Genomic DNA, 24193 nt, shown 5'->3' on the forward strand with positions numbered 1-24193 from the left:
ACAGTACGGGTTTAATGAAGGTAGGGTTGACTGACAGAGGGCAAATCTAACCTCACTCCCCGTAGACAATAACACAACAGCTGTTAAGGATGACTAATGCTGCACTGACGTCTGTGGACTCCACCATCCGGGATCTCGAATCCAAAGACTCGGTGAGAAATGAACAGTAAGCTTCCAGCAATTAAAACCTTGAGGGATTTACAAACGGATGCTTCAGGTCCAAGACAGTCGAAAGACAAATTGATTTGAATGACACACCAACACGTCCGTTCTTTCAGGAGCCTGAAAAAGTGCCTTATGTCACCCAAGATACTGAAATCCTTTTGCAGGTGCACTACTGATATTTGTCAGGTAATGCAATGCAGAAAACCACAAGGGCATACATGAAGTGTTATGGTCTGAATGTGTCACCAGGGGTGTACTGCCCATCCTGCAGGATATCCACACCAGCCAGAGCAATAATAAGGATACCTGCCATCATTTCATTGCTACAATCAGAAAAACAAACCTACCAAAGGCTTAGGGCCAATACTGAGAAAGTTCTGGAGGAGTTACTACCCTCAAGCCATTCAGACTCCTAATGAGGACTCTGTGAGGGGCTAGCAACACCTAAGGGCACACTAACATTATCCAAACCAAACCATGCCCCAGCACGATTGTCCCCCCTTACTACTCCCCCAGAAACACGCACTCACACTGTACTTTTATTCATCCGAGGAGGGTGCGCTTTCGTCATTAGGATGCAATTGTTTAAAACAAAGCAGGAAGTAAAGCGCTCTCTGAACACTGGAACCCATCGTAATGTTAAGTTGGTGTTTTTTTATTCTGAGTCGTTTGGTACCAAACCAAACCAAGCGATCACACAAGTGAACGAACCAGGCTTTGGGGGTTAAGGCCCAATCCCAATTCTATTTTATACCCCTCCCCCTTGCCCTTACCCCTATGCCTACCCCTTCCCCTTGCCCCTTGAAACAGAGTGTCAAGGGGTAGGGCTGAAAATATTCCCCTAAGAAATGGGACACCACTACTAGACCGTTACAATTCATCATAAGTCGTTGCTAGCTCCTACGTCATAGATGCTCCAATGTAATAATACAATAAAATTTAATATTACAAGAAATTACTAAAAAAATATATGTTGTGGAACTATCACAAAGTCAATAACATTAGCAAACTTTTTTCATGGCGATTTTTACAAATCTTTTTTCTGAGAACATACCGTATACATGAACACAAGATTAAAGGCAACATAAAACAAGTGATTATTTGTTATTAAAATACTTTTTAATGTCCAAAAATACTTAAATTTATGGGCCATATTGGAAATGTATCATACCCCTTCGTCTGAAGTGTGGTCCTGAAAAATCTTTGTTTGAAGGGCTATCTGGCCCTTACCCCTACCCCTTCAGCCAAAGGAGAATTGAGACACCCCTACCCCTTCACGTGAACGCGTGAAACAAAGGGGAAGGGGAAAGGGGAAGGGGTAAGGGGTAGAATTGGGATTGGGCCTTAGTGAGCCCAGGCGCACTGGTTTGGATAGTGTGCGTGCACCCATAGATGTTATTATCATCCACCACACATATACTGTTGTAGTCCCAACTGCACATCACAAAACATATATTTATTCTACTGCACTGATAATAAGGCATCAAACTAAGTGACATCTGCAAATAAATAACTAACTTTACTTTTTCTGGCCATTATTGCAAATATTTATATTAACTATAATGTGTACTGTGAAGCCAGTTTGATGAGGTGATTGTAAGTGTAGCTCTTTGGATATTTAAATATCTGACAACCAAAAAGTGTACAAACTTTTTTTTGAAATGCTTTGCCTAAAAAGTGTGCTTGTGCTATATTTCATTTAAAATACACCTGGCGTGATAGTCTAATCACATTCATAGGTTTTCAAGTGTCGAAATTCCCATAGGGAAATTTCTTGCAACCAAAAATCTAAATTCTGGTAAGGTTCTTGAGCAGGCAGATATAACTGGATTTTGCACACAAAATTTGGCGTGCAATTCGCAAGGTGAAGTCTAAAGAATTTTGTAACCAAGAAAATAGGTCACCATCCATTGACTGGTCACATCACATAGCCACCAAGTTAAGACTCTTAAGAACTACAGGTAGCTTAATTAGGCCAATCAAACTTTTTATGTAACTTACTGTAAAAAGTGATTACAAGTCGTGTACAACTAAGCTGTAAGACTAGTATAAGAAGTGAGGACTCCTGCTCTAATGCTTGGTGAGGAGGAATGATAAAGATACTGTATGATGACCCCCATGCAGAACAGAGGGGGAGCCATTTGCATGACAGGCAAGGTGTGTAATTCATATGACATCCTCTGGCTGCTTTGCTGGCCTGACATTAATGTGTGTTGACGCCTGGCCGTTTAATGGTGCACAAACCTTATAAAGTTCCCTGACTGTGCTTTTACCGACAGCTTATCACAACCTGACCTATAAATTACATTCAGAGGGAAAGCCACAAAACTGAACTCCCACTGCAAATATGACACTTGAGTTCCCCTAGACTCTAAAAGGGTATAAACTCCTAAGTCAATCATAAGTGAAAAATGCCACCATTTAGATTTTTTTCAATTTCATGTGCTAAGAAACATTTTGACAGCATTAAATGTACTCGCGCTGAGCAACCTTACATTTAAACGATCTGTGAGGAATCAGGTTTACAATATAAACATTTCTGTCACCTTCCTGTCAACACATTCATATATGCAGGATAACTGCCTCTCGGTCTATAGAGGTTTTTTATCCCAATGAGCTTTGCAGTCTGAGCTGAGGTAATTAGATAAGTGTAGAAATTTCAGGTAGACGGCTCATGCAGATGGTCCACAGCTCAATTTTATAACAGCCACCTGAGAGATTAGAGGCAGCAGAAGAATAATGGAGTAGAAAGGACACACTGCTCATTCTCTGCCTTTTTAATCATTTTAAAATAAACTAGCCTGAAATGAACCTTTTAGTATAATAAATCCATTACATTCATTCATTGTTGTAGAAATGACACCCTCATTGTATTTTTTTTCTTCCAACCAGGAATATTTTTCCATCTATGTTAACTGAGAATAGCAGATTTTACAAACTCGCTCCGTCCGCAGTACGCCTCCAGAGTCTTGGGAAAATATAAGTAAAGACTCTTTGGAGGTATGAAGGATGCAATACTACTGTGTAGGTACTCCAGATCAACATGAGATTGGCAGAAACACTGTATATTATGTGACCTTCAAATATGTAATGTACAAAACACCAATCCTTTCATTTTGCCTATTTTGCTAATTCTGTATACTTTTTGCATTAAAACTATATTATTAGCATAGCAACTTTGGGAACTGACTTTACAAGTTTGTGCAAAAGCATGATGATCCATGTTACCTTAGCACCTTTGAGAGTATTTTTAAAAAGCAAAAATAAATCCAGCGTTATGATCAAAAGGGATAACATGGTCAATGTCAGAAGTTTACAGTACTTACCAGTGCTAAAAAAAACTTACCAGGCATAGCATGGACCAGGTCTCCACACAGCACAAGGAAGCGAGGTCTGGGTTCCAGTTTGTTGATGGCCTGGACCGCCTGCTTTGTAAGTTGGACCTCCTCTGCCCACTCATCCCCTCCTGAATCACAATCACCAATCCTCCAAGCCTTCATCAGGCCAAGTTGTGGGTCTGCAGCCTGGATGAAATAAAAGGGCCCATTCCACTCCTTCTGCTCATCTGTGAGGAACAAAAACAGGCACGTTTACTGGTGCATCACACCTCCAGCTGATCTAAAAACATTATTAGTGGTTGATGCGCGCACTGTTTAATTCCTTGTGTGTCTGATTCAGATAACATAATTAAACTTAATCAGAAGACATTCAAAATCAACTGGATTTATAATAATAGGCAATCCAAACATCTGGAACGTGTGGAATCACATAGATACTTCAGCTGTTTATGACACCTTCACAGCTCTTGTGTTATAATAAGAAAACACAAAAGGTAGGAAAAAGAGTTTTGCACCTCCTTAAAGTGTTTACAGCGTAATAACAGCCTATTCTTCAGTTCAGAAACAGTTTTTATTTACCCATGATTTACTGAGACTGCTTCTAAAATGGATTTATGGGAATATCATATCACAACAAACAAAGTACCTTCCCCAAAAATGTTTTTGGTTTTTGCTCGGTTATGTTTTGGGAACCAAAACTTAACGTTCTAAAAACCTTATTTGTATGATTTTATTGGTTGTTTTAGATTGTATTATGTTTTAACAGTCTGCAACCATAAAATAAAATTTACAGAACATTGCAGAAATGTTATTCTTAACATCCATTGCAGAAATGTTATTCTTAACATCCATTGCAGAAATGTTATTCTTAACATCCATTGCAGAAATGTTATTCTTAACATCCATTGCAAAGTTTAAAGGGGACATATCATAGGAATCTGACTTTTTCCATGTTTAAGTGCTATAATTGGGTCCCCATTACTTCTATCAACCTAGAAAATGTGAAAAAGAACAACCCAGTAACTTAGTTTTGCTAAACCATTCTCTGAAAGCATGTAAAAATAGGTCATTGAAATTTGGCTCCCCCTGTGATGGCAATAGGGGATAATACCGCCCCTTAATCTGCACAATCCAACCACGACACTCCCATTTAGTGCAGAGATCAGCTCATTTGCATTTAAAAGGACACACCCAAAGTGACACATTTTTGCTCACACCTACAAAGTATTTTGAGCTGGAACTTCACATACTCGTATACTCTGAGGGCACCAAAGACTTATTTGACATTTTAAAAAAGTCTTGTGAAATGTCCCCTTTAAAACGTTTAATCTGTTGTTATAAACACTGCTGTTTTGCTTTGGTTTTTGGTAAGGCAATTATTGGTAGTTATCAGTGAATCGATGCGTTTGGCAATGCATTAGCAATGTCTGACAAATGAGAGAGTGTTTACTTAAGCAATATCCCTCGAGTAGGAGTGTGATATAGCTCTATATCATCACGGCTGTGATTAGGCCAGAGGCACGAGGCCGAGTGCCGAAGGCAATCACAGCCGTGATGATATAGAGCTATATCACATGACTCCGAGAGCGATATTGCTTTTATACAACAGTTCGACGGCACACGTTTGAAAAACGAAAACTAGAAAACAACAACAGAGTTATTTTAAAAGTCTCTTTGTTTGAGAACTACTTCTTCCGCCACGGATTTGAGGGCGGCCAGAATGACAGGTAACACTTTCGGCTGCTTTGAATCTCATATTTACTCAATGGACGGAAAAGCCGTTTCTTTATATTACCGTTTCTTGGTCACAAAGTGTAGTTTTAAGATTAGTTCAGTCGAGAATGTATCTGTATTATATTTAAATCTGCAGTCGATTAGTAAAGATAGCGCCTGTTTGAACGTTTGCTTAGTGAGATTCGGTACGAATGAGAACCAAAGCATGAGCGGACGTCAGTGTTCACTCGCCCCGCTGACCACCACCTCTCTGGGCTACATCTCTGACAGGAATTCCCTGGCTCTCATGTTGGCCTTGTTTGTTTATGATCGTCAAAATGAGATCAAATCAGCAGTATTTGGTGTCATGATCAAACTATTACTTGTTTTTTATTCATATTTAGTGTCTTTTGTGTTGTTATTGTTTTGGCGCGAGGTAAAAGTTAATAAAACTACTTGTGTAACGTTACTATTGCTTTCTCGTTTATTCTTAACGCGATACGAGCACTCAATTATTATTATTAAACTTTGTTCTTGTCAGTACTATATAAAACGGTTTTTTATAAGTGTCAGAGAGATGTTTTTGCATGCTGCTTATAAATATATCAGTGGCGATATCTCATAACATGCTTTAATAGTCACGTCACGATAAAGTAAATTATCAATGTCCACATTTAAAAGCTGCGGTGCTTACCTGCAGTTCCACAGTGTTTTCGCGTTCTGATAAGAGATATAGCTCCAGGAAAAAACGAGTGTTTATATTCCTCTTTCCAAGTGTTAATCGTCCACACGATGTGACAAGACATTACTCCCATTAACTTTAACGTAACATCCAAGAGCGCTGATCTTTGACGGAATAATAACTTCCAATTGGGGATTCACAGACTGATTTATGAGCTAGTAAACTAATGAGACACACGGAGAGTGTTTAAAAACAGGGCGTCTGTGTTTTTCCATTCAGAGATGAACCTGTTTAGGACCTCCATTCACTAGGTGGTGGAATGATACAAAAGGTGAAGCGGTTACTGTGCCGTTATCAGTACAATATCGTATGGCTCTTAGCCAATCTGATTCGAGAACCAGAAATAACTGTTGTATTAATAAGCACAATAACACTGACATATTCTGCATTTCAGAAACAGTTTTCCTTTATTTAGTTTTCATGATTTACTGAGACTCTAAAATGGATTTATGGCACATCTTATCTCAACAAACACAGTAAACATTAGTTTTTGTCTCCTGCTTGGTTATTTTTTGGGAAGAAAAACCTAATAATCTAAAAAAATTATTTTTAGGTTTAATTAGTTTATTTTAGATTTTATAAGGTTTTAACATCTGCTAACATAAAATAACGTTCACCGAACATTGTAGAAATTTTATTCTTAAATACATAACATTTAATTCAAAAGGACCAAAGTCAATTATTCCACTTATACCATGGTTACCACTGCTCTATTGGTTATTTTAAGACATTTTTCTATGCGTTTTATAGAAAAATTATCAACACCCGTTGAACATTTCTCAACCAATCAGAATAAAGCATTCCACAGGCCCGTCGTATAACCTTAAGAACGTTCCACAATGGTTGTTTTTAGGTTGATGTTTGCAGCAATATAACAGCAGCCCCCAAAGCAAACATTTATTTTACGTTAGGAAAAACTTTCCTAACAACCAAGACCAAACCTTGAAAAAGACCATTCTGGGAACAGTCTGCAACTGCAATCCAGTACACACACATAGCCTATGTGAAAAGATTTTGGTCATATTGAAATACGTGTCAGACTGCATTCATTACCAAATGGGTATACAAATTAGTAATGTAAAGTAATAAACACACTTTGTTAATCTTTCAAATCCCAATAAACAAACTAGGTTTTTCCAAACCAATCTTTTATTCCAACTTATGCTTGCTATGCCGCGCATCTCTTCTGGAAAACGAAAACTGTTTAAAACTCAAAAGCATTTAAAAGCTTGTTTGTATAGCTCTCTCATTTACAGTCCCTAGACTCCAAACACTACTTCCAGGCAACTTTAAATAACACAAACTGAAAGAAGAAACACACAAAGCTCCAAGGGCAGCTGATAAGCACAAGCCTCTTTAGCAAACATAAAACAGAGGGATATCTCAAATGACTTCTGGAGCTTTCAAATACTGCTGCTAACCTAATCATAAGTACAGATAAAAGCCTGCTGTGATAAAGCATAACATATCAAGTCAACTCTAAATCACTCTGCTAACAGTTAGAGCTGTGTGTTTCACAAAATTAAAGACAAAGAAATGTCAGTGTCAACACTGTGAGTGGAAACTAAGCAAACACTGCTGAAAACTACAGATTTGATTTACACGAGCAGTCAAGCACACTGGAAATTAAAGATTACCTCAAGACAAAAGCTATTGGCAAAAAGTTAACAGTTAAATTAAGCAAAAATGAGGAAGTTAAGCAAGATAAGTAGGAAAACAGTTTTTTTTACTTTTAAAATAAACAGTGGATTTTTTTAAGATGAAATATTCTAAAACTCCGTAAAAGGTATGACCATACGTGCCATTCTTGCACGTATAAGTTATGTAATGTCAATAATAGACGTTAGCTAGCATCAGCTCCAATACCTTCTGTCAGCCCCAAAAAGCTCCGACCCTGTGCTCGCAGAAAAATACTTTCGTCTCCTGCCATTGCAAAGTTAAAACCTTTAATCGTTAGTTATAACCGCTGTGTTTTGGTAATTCCGGTAATGTGTACGTTACGCTGCTAATCCTGTCAGAGGCATTGGTTGTTTCATTGAATCGATGCGTTTGGTAATGTATTAGCAATGTCTGACAATTGAGTGAACGATTCTGACAGATCTGCTCTCTGCTGTTGCTGTCTATCTCAAAATGTGTATGCAATATTTTCAAATCCATAAACGATTTGACTAATTATATTAATCATTTTAAAACAATAACAAACATCAGACACGAGACTGTAACAAAATTAAGTGAATAAAACATAAATATAAAAATGTATGTATTTATTAATTTATTATTTGTTAGTTAGTTAGTTAGTTAGTTTGCATTCATTCATTCATTCATTCATTCATTCATTTATTCATTAATTCATTCATTTGTAAAGGTATGCTATCAAAGTGCTTTATTTTCTTGCATAGATGTGATGTGTATATTTGTATCAATAAGTTTATCCAATGGCTATCAAAACGCTCGAGGTGTACTCTCATCATAAACCAACAAACAAGCGGAAATATACAATGGGAGAATTTCATTGTACGCTAAACAATGCGAGTGGCCAAGGACGCACACGTGCGCAAAAGATTTCAGCATTTATATTTTAGGCACAGCTAAAATAGAAAATAAAATAAAAAAATAGAAAAGAGATAATAAAAAAATTCAATCTCCAGCAATGTTCCGTCTATTTTTTCTATTTGCACGTCCCTTGCTCGTGCGTGCAACGACATAGTCGTACAAACTTCACGTAAGAAAAGTAGTTTGGCAACTTTTAATTACGATTAATTTACTATTAAATACGTCTGTCCGCAGCCAATCCCTATCGTGTCTCCTCCTCTTTACGCTCTCTCTCCTACAGGCGCGCGCTCTACAGTTCTGCATCCGCGCTCTCGCATCTCACTTCTGTCATCTCTACAAAGCAGCCTGCAGGAGCACAGTGCGTACACGGCGCTGAAAGTACATAAAATCAACATAACACCTGGATTTGAGATAAACATCAGTTTGAGTGGACTTTACAGAAATCTGTGTGATTTAGCTGCCCACCATAACAGACGTTTCAGTTTTAAAATGCAAACCTCCCCGAATGGCTTTGTTCACCCATGTGGATTTATGCCGTACTGTCAGTGGTAGTACCAACTCGATTCACTCCTTCAGTTTGTCCTTTAAGGGAAGACTTCAGGATGAGATGGACAGTCCTGCTCTTGAAATACGTCTTGGTGAAAGTTCTGGTGCTGTTGGGCAGCGCGGACGGGCAGCTCGAGGGCTTTATAATGCTGTCAGGATCCAATGGGTCCCGTGATGAGGAGAGCGGCGTTTCCGAGCCTCCACATATTGAGGACAAATGTCGGGGTTACTACGATGTGATGGGTCAGTGGGACCCGCCGTTCGTTTGCCGAACTGGCAATTATTTGTATTGTTGCGGCACTTGTGGCTTTCGATTTTGCTGCGCTTATAAAAACTCTCGCTTGGATCAGAGCACTTGTAAAAACTACGATACTCCAGTGTGGTTAACAGGACAGACGCCATATAAGAAAAAAGACCCGAGACACGATCCAACAAGAGATAAAACAAACATGATTGTGTATGTAATATGTGGAGTAGTGGCGATCATGGCACTAGTCGGGATATTTACAAAACTCGGACTAGAAAAGGCTCATAGACCTCACAGGGAAAGTATGTCTCGGTAAGTTACTGTATAGTCATTTGTGTTTCTTTGCATGGCAAATGTTATTTTTAATGAATAAGTGCACTGTGTCCCATTTTGCCTTTATCTTTGAGGAAAAGACCCTGAGATTTTGTTAGTGCAAGAGTTATTGTTTCTTCATGCAATAGAAGTTGCAGACAATCTCATGGCAAAAAAGACCTCTTATTATGATCCAATCGTTGTTAATTTTGAGCCAAACGTGTTTTTTTTACCTATTTCACACATTCTTTAAAAAAAAGGTGATTAAAAGGGTTCCTAACAGTAATGCCATAAAAAATGTGTTTTACCCCCTCCCATTTTGCCTTGATTTTTAAACAAAAGATCCCACTGAGATTTTGTTATAGCTCAAGAGTTATTGTTTTAGGTTGCAGACAATCTCAAGGCAAAAAATGCCTCTTATCATGATACAGTCTTTGTTGATTTTGAGCCAAATGTGTTGTTTTTTATTTCTAATTATAAGGACACACTCTTTAAAATGTGATTAAAATGGTTCCTAACAGTAATGCCTCATACTCTTAAAACTAAAAGATAGTGATTTGACAGCGATTTTTGGTTTCACAAAGAACCATTCAGTTAAGAAGAATCATTTTTTGCTAAATGGTTCAATAAAGAACCTTTAACATGAACATTTTCGATTTACAAATAGTTCTTTGTGGTAAAAAAAGGATCTTCGGATTATGAAAGAAGGTATGAAAGAAATGGTTCTTTGAGGAACCAAAAATGGTTCTTCTGTGGCATCAAACCTTTTAAGCACCATTATTTTTAAGAGTGCCATTTTCTCTACAGCGAATCTTTTGTGCAAGAGAAAGCATCTAAGGATGTTAATAGTTTTTTGTGGATCCATATAGCCTGACAAAAATTTTTAGAAACCTTTTAGTGTATGTAAACCACAATCCTTTAGATATAGGTGGTTTCTAAAGAAACATACAGTAAAATTTTCTCTATTTTAAAAACTGTCCTAGTTGTGGAAACATGACTTACACAGTTAAACACGTTTTACAAACCGTATTAGTTATTACAGCATGTTGCATAACATCCATTTTTACCCTTTATCTACTCAGCTTGGATAGTGGAGGTGGGCATCTCTTGTTGCTACTGATGCAGTAGGTCATAGCCTCTGATGAGAGGTTTGCAGCCCACAGCGTGCAGGTTGCTGAAAGTGCGCTCATCCATTTTCAGAGGAACCAAATTTAATGTTCACTGTAAATCAGCACCATGGACAGCAACAGTAACAGGACTTGAATGAATAGAAGTTAATCTATTGATCGCTGTTTACTGTTTCGCTGTGGTCTCTATCTAAAGCGAGACAGTAATCCGAGTCTGAGGCAATCTAATAAAATACTAAGTCAAGAAAATTGCTTGTTATTTAACAGAGCGGTGGCAAGTGTGATGCAAGGCGCCCGTCAGAGTCAACACGAGGAGGCCATCGGGATGCACACACAGCATTACGACACAGTGCAGGCGAGAGCACACAACATGCGTAAGTTGATAATAGCCTATTTTCTCTTCTTTTCCCACGAGCTAAGCATAACCATTTGACTGGATGGTTCAAATGGACTGAGTTTAAGAACAATATCATACCTAATGGTTTAACATTATAATGCGTAAAGTTTGCAAAATGGAACATTTGCTGGTTATTTTCTGAGTATATAAGCTTGATGTATATGAAGATTCGTAAGAGATAGTTGCTGAGAATGCAGGTTTTCTATTTAAAACCTATTTATGGTCACCACCGTGGGCTGGCACCGCTGTTGTGTGTATGGTATTGCTTAACACAGATCAAACAGTTGAAAATGAATGGCTTTAGCACAAATGTTTAAACTCTCATTTGTTATGATACTAGAGTGATTGCATCACCCCCTCGGTGGTTATCAACTCCCTAAATGTATCTGTGCTGAAAAAAAAAACACCAAACAAAGTGAGTCTTTCAAAGCCCCCCTCAGAGGCATCCATTTTGCTTGACACTGAAGATGTGAGTCAGTAGCTGGAGAAATTTCCCTTTTATCTTATTACAAAGATAATCTGACTTCTTCCTCACTGTTATGCTTATTGTAGAGATCTGAAGTTTTTTGAAAAGCTTTTTTTTTTGCATTGCTTTTCCAAGCACAAAGACTGAACAGAGGGATAATATATCATTTATTTTTCTCAAGCCAAGCACCTGCATGGTCTTAAATAATGATTCTACAATGGTTCTAAATAGCACTAGATTAGATTTAGTTTTTTGGCTTTTTATTTATATGATTTCGGCATTCATTATGATGATTAATATGTACGAGGTGGCTAATTCATATGACCACATTTGTCCGTTTTTGTACTATTTGCTTTCACACCTGTGTTGTTGAGGTGCAACCCTGTATCACAAAATTATATACCTATAGTTACATAAATTTGTGAGTCTTTTCCGAAACACTGACACGTTTTTCTGCCTTTTTGCGTGAACATGTCACGTATTTCTGTTTTCGTGTCAATGTCTTTGTTACTAAACTGTTTTGTCCTATTTCAAACCATTGACGCTTTGGTTTAGGGTTAGATTTGGTGTTTGCGTTAGAATGTCACTTTAAGTATTGGTTTTATACCTTTCTTCATGATTTATTTTTTATATTTTATGATTTTTAAACCATTGTTGCCTGGCATTAGGGTTAGAGTTGGGTTTGGGTAAGGATGTCATTTTATGTAAATCTAAAGGGGGTTGCACACCGGACGGTGCCGCTCCGTTCTAAAAAAATCAAACACATTGTTTTCTATTAGTATACGCACATCGACGCCGCCCAGCTACGACTCAGGAAGTTGCTAAAATCCCTGTCGTGCTACAAAGCGCCACTCACATAGTTTAACATTAAAGGCAGAGTGCACAATGTTTTAAAGCCAATGTTGACATTTGAAATCACCTAAACAAACACGCCCCTACCCCAGTAGAATCTGGACCTTTTTTTTAATAGACCCGCCCCACACATACGCAACACCTGCAAGGATGTCGGTTAGTAGACACACTCCTTACTGCTGATTGGCTATAAGTGTGTTTTGGTAGTCGGCCCGTCTCCTTTTTCAAAGCGTTTTTCAAACATTGTGCACTCCGCCTTTAAATAACATCATATAGACCTCTTCAAGGTTTGTAAACATTGAATGACTATCAGGTGCGCGCGCAGCATGGGGTCAAACTGTTCGAATGAAGTGAGCACTACAAACTCAAGCTTCTTTGATCTTTGCATTGTCCCAGTCTGCACGTTTAATTGCTTGCAACCACAGATGTTGTATTTTTTTGTTTTTGAGATTCTGCAGGAAACCCGAAAAACTTAACGGCAGACCTGGTGCGATTTTCAAAGCCCACGACGCAAGTAGGCATTTTTAACGATACCGAATAATACGCAACTCAATCTGCTGTAATGACTTTTCTGACCCCGACATGCGCAGTGGGAACCGCCTGTGACGTGAACTGTGAAGGAGTCTATTTGTCCCAAATTAATAACGATTAACATTGGCTGCTAACATATATTAAGCATTTTAAAGTAGACGCTATCTGACGAAGCTCACTCTATTTAATGTGCACTTCCAGTTTACGATACCCTTCGAGTTGTCCTAGACGCGACCTAGAAGTACTCCCAAAAGTGCTATTACGCCATAAAATATAGTTCCTCTTTTAAATCCGCTTAGAAAAGCGCTACGTTTTATTTTGTACCACCAAACTTGCTCGTATAACTACTCGTCTTAAATAGGAAAAACGTTGATGCGTTTGGTCACCTCCAACCTCATCTCTGATTGGTACCATTGAATGAATGGGGCTAAGCTAAATCAAAGCGTCGCAGCGCGCTCCAGCGCTTACGTGCACGCACACAGATGATAGAGGGATGTATCAACAATTCTTAGTTAAGGTAATAACATATTTTAATATTGAAAATGAGTAGACTATTCCTTTAATATTCTTATGTTTTTGTAAGATGCCCATCGTATGAATATGAATTAGCCAACTCGTAAAATATATACGAATTCCCATGAGATAAAGCTGCATTACCAGAGGAAAATACTTTCTTTATTGGTACAATGAGGTAACAGTGCTATGAAGAACCATTTTATTATCTGTCTGGAATTTTATTTTCAATTGTGTTTTCTGTTTATTGCACTGTTTTATAGTAATACACTGTTTAAAAAGCTTCATTAAAGGCAAAGCAAAATAGAGCATTCTTAGTACATCAATAATTATATACCCAGTTATTACATGGAATCTAACACAAACCATAAACAAGCTTGATAAGTTACAGTATACAGATTCACTATAATGTCAGTTCAGTCCTCTAATTGAAAATCACACTATTAAAATAATTATGGCTAACCAGCTCCTAATTCATAGACCTAAGTGTAATTATGTGGAATGCTATTAATCTCTGCACTCGCTTATCTATTATGCCATCCTCTGGGCTATATGTATGAGATAATGATTTGAATTGAAATAATAAGAACCAACATACAGTAGGACCTGAGTATTACCCGAAAGATTATGGAGAGGATTACTTAAACTTGAATTTACCTGAAAGTTTTCTAAATTATCTGAAGGTCATGCCCTTTGTGGCGAATAATGAGACCTTTTGTATTTTAAAGCTGTCTGAATAAGGTATCAAAGACTAGAAGATAAGAATGTATAAGCGAAACCTGACATTTAGTTCCTGTCTTTTAAAGTGGAATGTGAAACAATCTGTCACGGAGAAGATTATTAAATCCTAAATTTAAAAGACACTAATTTTAGATGACAGATGTGATATTATTACTTTCAACATGAAACAAGAAAAGGACAAAGAGACATTCGACTTAGTAGTGTGTTGAAGGTTAAGCACTATTAATAGTTTAATGTAAAGCTGGTTAGATAAGAGATTGCATTAAAGTGAACCAATACATGCGCTGATTACAAACACTTTCTTGATTTTCTGCTCTCATCTCTTAGAGATACGTTTTTGAAATGTAATGCAAGATTAAGAGGCATGCAAGATGAAAATCTGTTATGCATTCTTAATTTATTTTCTTTATGAACTTTCAGTGGTCACGAGAGAAACAAAGACCTAAAGATACTACATGCATGCTGGCTTCTTCATCTTCTCATATTTCTCCATTGACAAGCTGATAAAAATGATCTAGATGCTCGCTCACAGAGCACTGAATGATCCCATCAAAGGTCTCATTACCTCACCGAAAGGGTACAATTACTAGACCTTTATTCGCTATGAGCCACGATTTTGGAGAATTCAATGCTGTGCTCCATTACCATCACAGCTTGGTATTACGAGAGTATCCATGGCTTAAAGGAGAAAGAATAAGAGAAATGAAAATTGAATGCCTTTATATTTTTGGTCATGCTTCGAAATACTCAGAAAAACCCAGTGTGATTTCTATTATTTTACTGTACGGAATCGCAATTTCTGCAGGTATACGTGACCTGAACTGTATTTTTATGAGAAACGGAGGCACAGCTGTGTATGACTGCTGATCAAGTGGGATCTTTAGCAGTGCCACAGCTCAAGTAATTACCATAACAGGGTATCCCAATAGAAAGCCTAAATCTATTTTCTTGTATTCATTTTGAATTAAGTGCCAGAACATCGGAAAACAAGCACTTCACATAGTATTAATTGGTAAAGCATGGGTTCATGGGTTCAATCCCTAGGGAATGCCCACATGCTGATAAAAAACAATGTACTTTACAGTAAGCTGCTTTGGATAAAAAAGTAATTTATAAGTGCAGACTCTTTTTTAATAGAATGAAATATTCTGCTCATGTTTAAGTCTATTGCGTTCTTCAACTGTGTGACTCATCTTCCTGTTGACACTATTTCCAATACCTCAATTTAGTGTAAATTGTTGTGGTTCATTCTTAGTTCAAGTCGGTGTTTGTAGAAGGTTTCTTATTTGAAATTTTCTGCTGATTTGATGCCTATTACCCAGTGGTGACCGGTGACTTCTTTTTTCGGGTGCATGATGCGAAGTTCGTCACAACATGTATGTGGCCCTTCATGTGTGTGGTTTGTAATTTCGAAATATGTGTTCGGCGCGTCGAGTGATCCTATGTGCATCACGTGTCTTGTCAAAATAAGTGCCTGCTGCAGACACGTCTAAAGGGTTTATGATAAAAGAGACGCTCGCCTTTGCCAGATACTCGCATAATCTCATGCGTAATCAGAGTTTACTGTTAAGGGAGTGTCTTGCGTGCATTTTGTGAACGTGAGCATCTCTTTTATCAGAAATGGTTTTGATACGTGTGCAGCAGGCACTTATTTTGACAAAACACGTGGTTAACATGACGCAATAAACACATTTTTTGAAAACACAAGTAAAACACATGACACTCTGAACACATATTTTGAATTTATGACCCTCGGAAGAGCAATCACGAGCCGCCACTGCTATTACTGCTATTAAGTCTTCGTACCGATGTCGAGGTTGGGCCATGTTCACACCTTAAACAAACCATACCAGATTTAGTTTGGAACCGGACCGAGACCACCTCTTCATCTGGGTCTTGGTACGGTTGTTTGGTCCACATCCGTGCTTTTCCACACCTCCTGAAAAGATCCACACCAACGGGGAAGTGAACTTGAGTTTGATTCAGTCGAACCAAACAATACACAGTGTTATTCATACTTGTCTTGTCAGCTTGATAGTAAAAAGAAGAGGGACATAATCACAAATAGAGATTAAAGCTGTCTAAGATCTAATGATCTTAATCTCTAACATACTAGAGTCAGGCCCTGATTAACACAATGTAGTGCCCTAGGGTGACCACATTTGAAGTGCTCCCCTAAAATATTTTAAATGTCTAGTCAGGGCTACAGACTAAAGCTTTGTTTATTCTCGCGCTTTCGTCCACAACGCAAGCCTCCGCGGATTGCGCACGCGTCTCACCAAATGGACAAGCCGTTTATAGTTGACACGCTCGCTGTTGCATTATTTTTTGAACCGCGAGCAATCAAGTCAAAAACAAACACAAAGAAGAGAATAGAAGAAGTCGACCGCTGGAACAACACTGGTGCTTGTAACATCAGAGCTTGATATATAAATATGACAACATGAATAAAACAACAATCTCTTAAATATGTCTTTTTTTAAACATTATCATTTCATTAACGTTTTTACTAAACAAACAGTACAGACATCTTAAAGGAATAGTCTACTCATTTTCAATATTAAAATATGTTATTACCTTAACTAAGAATTGTTGATACATCCCTCTATCATCTGTGTGCGTGCACGTAAGCGATGGAGCTCGCTGCGACGCTTCGATAGCATTTAGCTTAGCCCCATTCATTCAATGGCACCATCCAGAGACAAAGCCAGAAGTGACCAAACACACCAACGTTTTTCCTATTTAAGACGAGTAGTTATACGAGCAAGTTTGATGGTACAAAATAAAACGTATCGCTTTTCTAAGCGGATTTAAAAGAGGAACTATATTTTATGGCGTAATAGCACTTTTGGGAGTACTTCGACTCGCCTGAAAAGTCCGCTCCCCCTCTCACTCTCATAATGGGAGAGGGAGGGTGTTCCTGCGCCGAGTCGAAGTACTTCCAAAAGCGCCACCACGCCATAAAACATAGTTCCTCTTCTAAATCCGCCCAGAAAAGCGCTACATTTTATTTTGTACCACCAAACTTGCTTGTATAACTACTCGTCTTAAATAGGAAAAACGTTGATGTGTTTGGTCACTTCTAACTTTATCTCTAAATGGTACAATTGAATGAATGGGGCTAAGCTAAATGCTATCGAAGCGTCGCAGCGCGCTCCAGTGCTTACGTGCACGCACACAGATGATAGAGGGATGTATCAACAATTCTTAGTTAAGGTAATAACATATTTTAATATTGAAAATGAGTAGACTATTCCTTTAAGGTTTGTATTTTATTCCTCGTCCAGTGGTTTATTCAATACAAATATAAGCAAAACATTCTGAATCATGTAAAAGAATTTGTGTTAACTGCAAAGTTTCCATACTTCCAGTGTGTCAGATAAATATATACATTGTTTTGCTTGGATTGATCAAAGAGACACGTCACAGGCTTGCCTGCTCGGACAGAATCGCCTTGAGTTCGGTCATTTTTGGATGCGGAGCCGCGCCCACAGTTACAAAAAATGCCATGCACACCTCCACGCAAAATGGGGCCTCTCGCACCCAACGCACACAACCGCCCACTCCGCGTTGATGTCATTTTTGCCGCGCGCACTAATGCGCCAGTGCGGACGCGGCGAGTATAAACATAGCTTAACTTTTTACTAGGAGCACTGTAGCCCCTCACTAAAAATTGTAGGAGCACAAGCAGAAAATTTAGGGGCATGCCTTAAAACAGCCTACAATGCAATTATTCACATTTTCCCCCCAAATAACTGTATTACTGACAAATACTTTGATAATATATATATATATTGGTTGCACATGTCCTGATGTACAATTGATCAAACTTTCAGAATAAGAAGTTGTGAACCAAAAAAATCATACAACCCTCTTGACTAATTCTAGCCATAAGATAACCACAAAAGACTCAATTTACAACAAAAAGTAGCCTACAACATATCATGATTTTATATATACAAAAAGTATATCCAATGTTATCTGGTTAGCAGTGGCGGCTCGTGACTGCTCTTCCGAGGGGTGTAAATTCAAAAGATGTGTTCAGAGTGTCATGTGTGTTGCTTGTGTTTTCAAAATATGTGTTTGTTGCGTCATGTGAACCATGTGCATCACGTGTTTTGTCAAAATAAGTGATTAAGTTCACTCGACACGCAGAACACATATGACATATGAGGAACCACACACATCACGGGCTACGTACATGTTGTGCCGAACTTCGCATCAAGTGTCCTTGAAAAAAGAGGTCACCGGCCACCACTGCCGTGCCGGTTAGCATATTGTAATGAGATGAGTTTCATGGCTATACATACTTGTATCCTTTACACGTTTCTCATCTTCTATCCAGTTTTCCTGTTCAGGGCACCTGATGTCTAAGACCTTAATTCTCTATAATGTTTTTAGTTTAATTAGGTTCTTCTGCTATCTCTCTCTCTCTCTCATCTTTGCAATGTTGTATACCCTGCACCTTGTCGCCGTTCTGAGTGATGAGATGTTAAGTTGTGTTCGACTTCTGCCATGTCACCCATGCCTAAATCCACCACTGCACACTTGTGGGCTCACGATCTACTCGTCTTTTAACATGAAATAACAACTACAAGAAATTCCAAATTTGCAGGTAGCACATTGTAAAAAAGCTCAAAAACTTGGTCTCAGTCTGGAGCCCTATTTGCTGGTGCCCCAGGGCACTCACCCAATCCCGTCTATGGATAATCCGGCCCTGACTAGAGTGCTTTGATTTTGTACCCTTCTGTAATAGTGAAGTGCTTTGTGCTGTGTTTTTCAATGATAACACTATAAATAATCTTGTAAAAAAGCCAGTTTTCCAACTTTTATTCTTTCTTTGGGCTTTGAGCATTAGATACTCTTGAGAACCTACATGTGACCGGTGCAATATATCACCCCCAACTCAGCACAGCACCATACCATCCCGGCTACTGGGCCATGGTTTATTCGCCTTAAGGCGGGGAGCATATTTCTATTGGCTCAGCAAGGGTAGACACCATGGCTGCCATGCGACAATAACAGCACCCCCACCACATTCCCTTAACAGGGATTGCATTCAGGTCACCACGGTCTACCCTCGCTCCACCAAGGAGAACTGGCTCTGATTTCACACACAGAGGACAGACTGGCATCTTATTTTTCTTCTGAGCACAAGACACACTAGGGGAACAGGGACATGTGGCCATCGAATGTGCGTCACTGAAACAGGTCTGCTATTTGATGCCAATGCTAAATTTACTTCAGAAATTTACTTTCCATGTCAGAGGGAAATACCAGCTTGAAACTACTAGAAGAATCAAATAAATGTGGGGATCGTTGTTGAGAATGTATTTTTGTAAAGAGAAAATAATAGGTGCCATTTGTTCAGGAAGCGATAAATATATTTATTTTTGAAATGGTGGTTCTGCTAAATGTTTTATTTTTGGAAATGGATGAAGTTAACTTTATCAGTACCAGACACACCAATTAAGATTATCTATCTACACAGCAGAGCAGTATCTTCAATACTGAATTTTGGAAGATCATAAATGTTAAATGTAGACAGCTTGCTTGCCCTTTATTATACGCTTTATTTAGTTTCCTACATATGCAAATGTACCATTTTAGAATTGCAATGCATCTGATAGATCTCTGAATCTCAATAACTATGCATTATGTATCACACCAAGAGCTTAACAGGCTTTAATGTGATTATTTCAAAGGAGCTTACATTACCGAAAGAATTATTAAAGAAAGATCATTTCAAAAACATAGATCAGTTGCTATTAACTTATGAGCACCTTGAGATTTCTGATGTGTTGATTCTGGATGCTTTGCTTTTGTCTACAACAGATTTAAAGAAGCAAGATGGATAAGCATTAGGAATGTTTTCCAAATCTTATTGATCCCAGCATTTGTTTTGCACCAAAACTGTTGTTGAGATGTGCATCTGCCTGTAAAAATACACTCTTTTTTTAAACCGATGTCAAGACAGATAACACATTGTGTCAATGTGGAAGCAACACTAAAGACAACTGAATTATTCCATGTCTGAAGCACACAGTAAAAGTATTATTTTTCTCTTATATATGCATAAATTTTTGGGATCTTGCATGACCTCCCTGGGTGACACCACCACAGGCTTTAAAGAACAACTAAAAAATCTATTCCACATTTACTTAACCCATAACTTTTCACTGTGTAAAAAAATCTTATTTTGTCTTAAATTATATCTTTCCCTAGCTTCAACTCTATTTACTTGCTTCTTAGACAAAATGTTGCTCTCTCGTTCATAATTCTAGGTTCACACCAGCCGCATTTGAGGCGTCAAATTCGCGTCTACTGCGTCTAGTTTGCCACTTGAACATTTTGAGTTTACTTGTTTCATTCGCGCATGAAATTCTAGTCATGGAGACATTCACGCGGAAATTCGCGTCATGAGAGGGGCTTCTGCGACTCCGCTCGCATCCTGTAAACACGACACTACTAGAGCAAGCTCCTGATTGGTTAACGCAGCGCGTTTTTCTGCCAAAGTTAAAAAATTTCGCTCAATTTGCCCGAACTAAACGTGCGAATGAGGTGGAATCGCGTCAACGTGTTTTCACATTGACTTAACATTGAAATCACTCGTGCTTGACGCCTCTACCGCGGCTGGGGTGAATGCAGCATTACCATGGGTTCTCACCAGGCGCGTTTGACGCGTCAAAATCACGTCTACCGCGTCTAGTTTGGCGCTTGAACATTTTGAGTTTACTCGCTTCATTCGGGCGTGAAAGCCACGTGTGAAATTCTAGTCATTGAGACATTCACGTGGAAATTCGTGTCATGGGAGGGCCTTCCATAGGCTTGTGCGATTCCCCTCGCTTCCTGTAATCACGTCACTACTAGAGCAAGCTCCTGATTGGTTAACGCGGGGCATTTTTCCGCCAAAGTTCAAAATTTTCAACTCATGCGTTTGCCGCAGTAAACACTTAATTCGCGCCGCGAGACCTCCAGAGGCGTGTCAACGAGTCTTCACATTGACTTAACATTGAAATCACCCGCGCTTGATGCCTCTACTGTGGCTGGTGTGAATGCAGCATAAGACACTTATGATAAATCATCTGCTTTTGTAGAAAGAAACATGGCGGCACAAAATGGTGACTTCCTTGTAAGGGAAGTATAGAAAAATGGCTTATTCTAAGGTAATAAAAACAATACAGTTCATTATCCTCCTAAGACCTAGATTTCCACATACATGGACATCACATTTTGTTGTTGTTTTGCACCATAATACTTAATTCTGTGTAACTGGAACCTGTTGTACACAAACATGCACGATACACTGCTTCATGTTCTTAAAAAGATGTTTGGTAATTATATTCATTGGTTCTTCCTAACCCCAAAATAGTTGGTAGAAATCTGAAAAAAAAGACAAACCAAAACTCGGGTTTTAGGAGGTTAAGTAAGGTCTTTGTACACCACTGAAAATATAGTTAAAAATATCTCAAATTTAGACACAGCACCTTTAATAAATATAAACCTAAATTTATTATTTGAGTGGTAAGTATTGTTTCTTTTTGTTTTACACATTTCCCCCTTTAAGGATGTTTAAAAAGATTTTTTCAAGGCAAAAAATGAAAAGCTACAATATGGGTAAGACTCTTTCTGGTTATAAGGCTAACAGTTCAAAACGTATTGAATTGCATTCAAAACAGGCTGTCTTTTTTACCTGTAGTCATCAATCATGCATGCATTGATTTCAGTTCTTGTGGCTTTTCCGGTCCTTCCCCCAACATGACTGATTGTGTTGTTGGCATGGCGGACACGCTGATACAAGCACAAATACACAAAATCTAATCCTTAGATCAACATAGCACTGCCCTAAAATTATGCATAATTCATTTCACTTAGCAGTCGGCAGTGAGGGAAAATGACAGATTCATGTATTTTGTGGAAGAATACTTAGTACTTCAAGACAATTTATTATTTGACATGATGGGAGTCATTTCTATTCTATCGAGCCCCTAAGGTGACATGGAGTAAGAAAAATCGAAAGTTTAGTTTCATGTGCTCACGCGAAACTTTCATGTGCAGAATTTTTTTTAAAGTTTAGTTTCACGTGCGCACGCGAAAGTTTCACGTGAGCATGCGAAACTAAACGCAGTAGTCTATCACGCACGCACGTGAAAGCGAAAGTTTCACGTGCGCACACAAAACTTTCACGTGAGTACGCGATAGTTTCACGTGAGCACGCGATAGTTTCACGTGAGCACGCGATAGTTTCACGTGAGCACGCGATAGTTTCCCGTGCGCACGCGAAACTAAACTTTATTTAATTTTTGCTCCACTTCCCCTTAGGGGCTTCGTACTATTGACTCTCTGTTCAGTTCTGGTTTTAAGTGGACAGTTGGATTTATTTGTCACATGGAGAAACCTTAATGAATGAAACAAGACCCAAAATGTTGTACAACATGTCATAAAAGGTAGCTATTAACTGGCAAATTATATTAAAAATAACAACACTTTTTACTATTTAGTCATTTAAACTTTACACTGTGTTTAGAAATTATATTGTATATATGATTTGTTTTTGGGATTACACCCCATTGCCATTCACATATATATATATACACAGTGGTGTAGTGCAGGGTATACGCACCCGCCTCTTTATTTGATGGCATGGGGTATACCCAGGGGTTAAATTGGGATTTGTTATGTGGGGGGGCTCTGCGGGGAGGGTACTTTAAGGGGTAACATGTTTAATACTGATGACAGCAAAGCCACTGGTGTGTTTTAATGACATTTTGGACCTCTGATAGGATTTGATAAGTTTCAACTTTAAATCTGTGCCAGAGATTGACCACAAATATTTTATAAAGAGTGTCTGAATTTTAAATTATGCAAATCTATGAGTTTGACACCCTATATTCATTTGTTGCACATGTCATTATGCACAATTGATCAAACTTTAAATGAAGTAAAAGGATATATGCATACGATAGGCTACCCAAAAAGATTAAATTAACAAGAAAAGGTACAACACACAGTACTGTATCATCAACATGTCATAATACATTAGCAATAGAGATTCCCTATGCTGGTCAGCAGCTAAAACAATCATACAGTAAGGTTTGATTTGTGTAATCAAAATACATAAATGTATTAAACTATACAGTGAGTTATATGCAGTGTTACACAGTTAACATACTGTAATGAGTGACATACATAGTCCTTAACACGTTTCTAGTCTTCTATTAAATTTCCTCGACGTGGGCACCATTATGACATCTCTCTCTCTCTCTCTCTCTCTCTCTCTCTCTCTCTCTCTCTCTCTCTCTCTCTCTCTCTCTCTCTCTTTCTCTCTCTCTCTCTCTCTCTCTCTCTCGCGCGCTCTCTCTCTCTCGTGCTCTCTCTCTCTCTCTCGTGCTCTCTCTGTCAAATGATCCTGTGTGAAAGCGCGTTCTTGAAGTTCCTGAGTTTTTTCGCACGAGTTGCATAACTTGCGCGAAGACGCGTTTAAAAGGAAAAACGCGTGTTTCCACGGCAATTGCGCCGCACAAGCGCAGCGGGTACACTGGCACGAGCAGAGCGAGACCTTCAGCCTATGTGCCGGAGCTTAGCCCCGGACAGCCCCGGCCCAATTTAAACCCTGGGTATACCCACTTCTACTGGGGGCATACATTAAATGTATACTCACTTCTACTGGGGGCATAAATGAAGAGTATACCCACTTCTCCAGACACCACTACACCACTATATATATATATATATATATACCTAATGCCTAATGTGTTGACCATGCACTCATGGACTGATTACATACTGAATGTAAATTAATTTTAATTTAATTTTATCTACCTGTGAAAGTGTATGTTAATTAAATGTGACAAGACCGTCAAATAGCAATTCAATCAGTGGACGCATTTACATATTCATTTGTCAAAAGCAACTTACAGAGCATTCAAGGCACATCAATTCATGTAATC

General features: G+C 38.5%; 3 protein-coding genes across 4 annotated transcripts in view; 2 read left to right on the forward strand and 1 right to left on the reverse strand.

The window, feature by feature from the left end:
- cpped1 (calcineurin-like phosphoesterase domain containing 1) overlaps nt 1–8024 on the reverse strand; it is a 28829-nt gene extending 20805 nt beyond the window's left edge. For both annotated transcript variants that reach the window (XM_073866844.1, XM_055176305.2), the window contains exons 1-2: nt 7825–8024; nt 3512–3730 (exon numbers count right to left, since the gene is read on the reverse strand). In XM_073866844.1, coding sequence (XP_073722945.1) covers nt 3512–3730; nt 7825–7888 — 283 coding nt within the window. In that variant the 5' untranslated portion in view covers nt 7889–8024. The remainder of the gene's footprint in view (nt 1–3511; nt 3731–7824) is intronic.
- Nucleotides 1–24193, forward strand: part of zc3h7bb (zinc finger CCCH-type containing 7Bb) — a 497977-nt gene that overhangs the window by 90063 nt on the left and 383721 nt on the right. The gene's annotated exons all lie outside the window — the stretch shown is intronic.
- Nucleotides 8807–24193, forward strand: part of shisa9a (shisa family member 9a) — a 40461-nt gene continuing 25074 nt past the window's right edge. Inside the window, exons 1-2 of the mRNA XM_055176644.2 lie at nt 8807–9616; nt 11011–11117. Coding sequence (XP_055032619.1) covers nt 9033–9616; nt 11011–11117 — 691 coding nt within the window. The 5' untranslated portion in view covers nt 8807–9032. The remainder of the gene's footprint in view (nt 9617–11010; nt 11118–24193) is intronic.

This window comes from Misgurnus anguillicaudatus, chromosome 4 (genome assembly GCF_027580225.2).
Source record: "Misgurnus anguillicaudatus chromosome 4, ASM2758022v2, whole genome shotgun sequence".
NCBI lineage: Eukaryota > Metazoa > Chordata > Actinopteri > Cypriniformes > Cobitidae > Misgurnus > Misgurnus anguillicaudatus.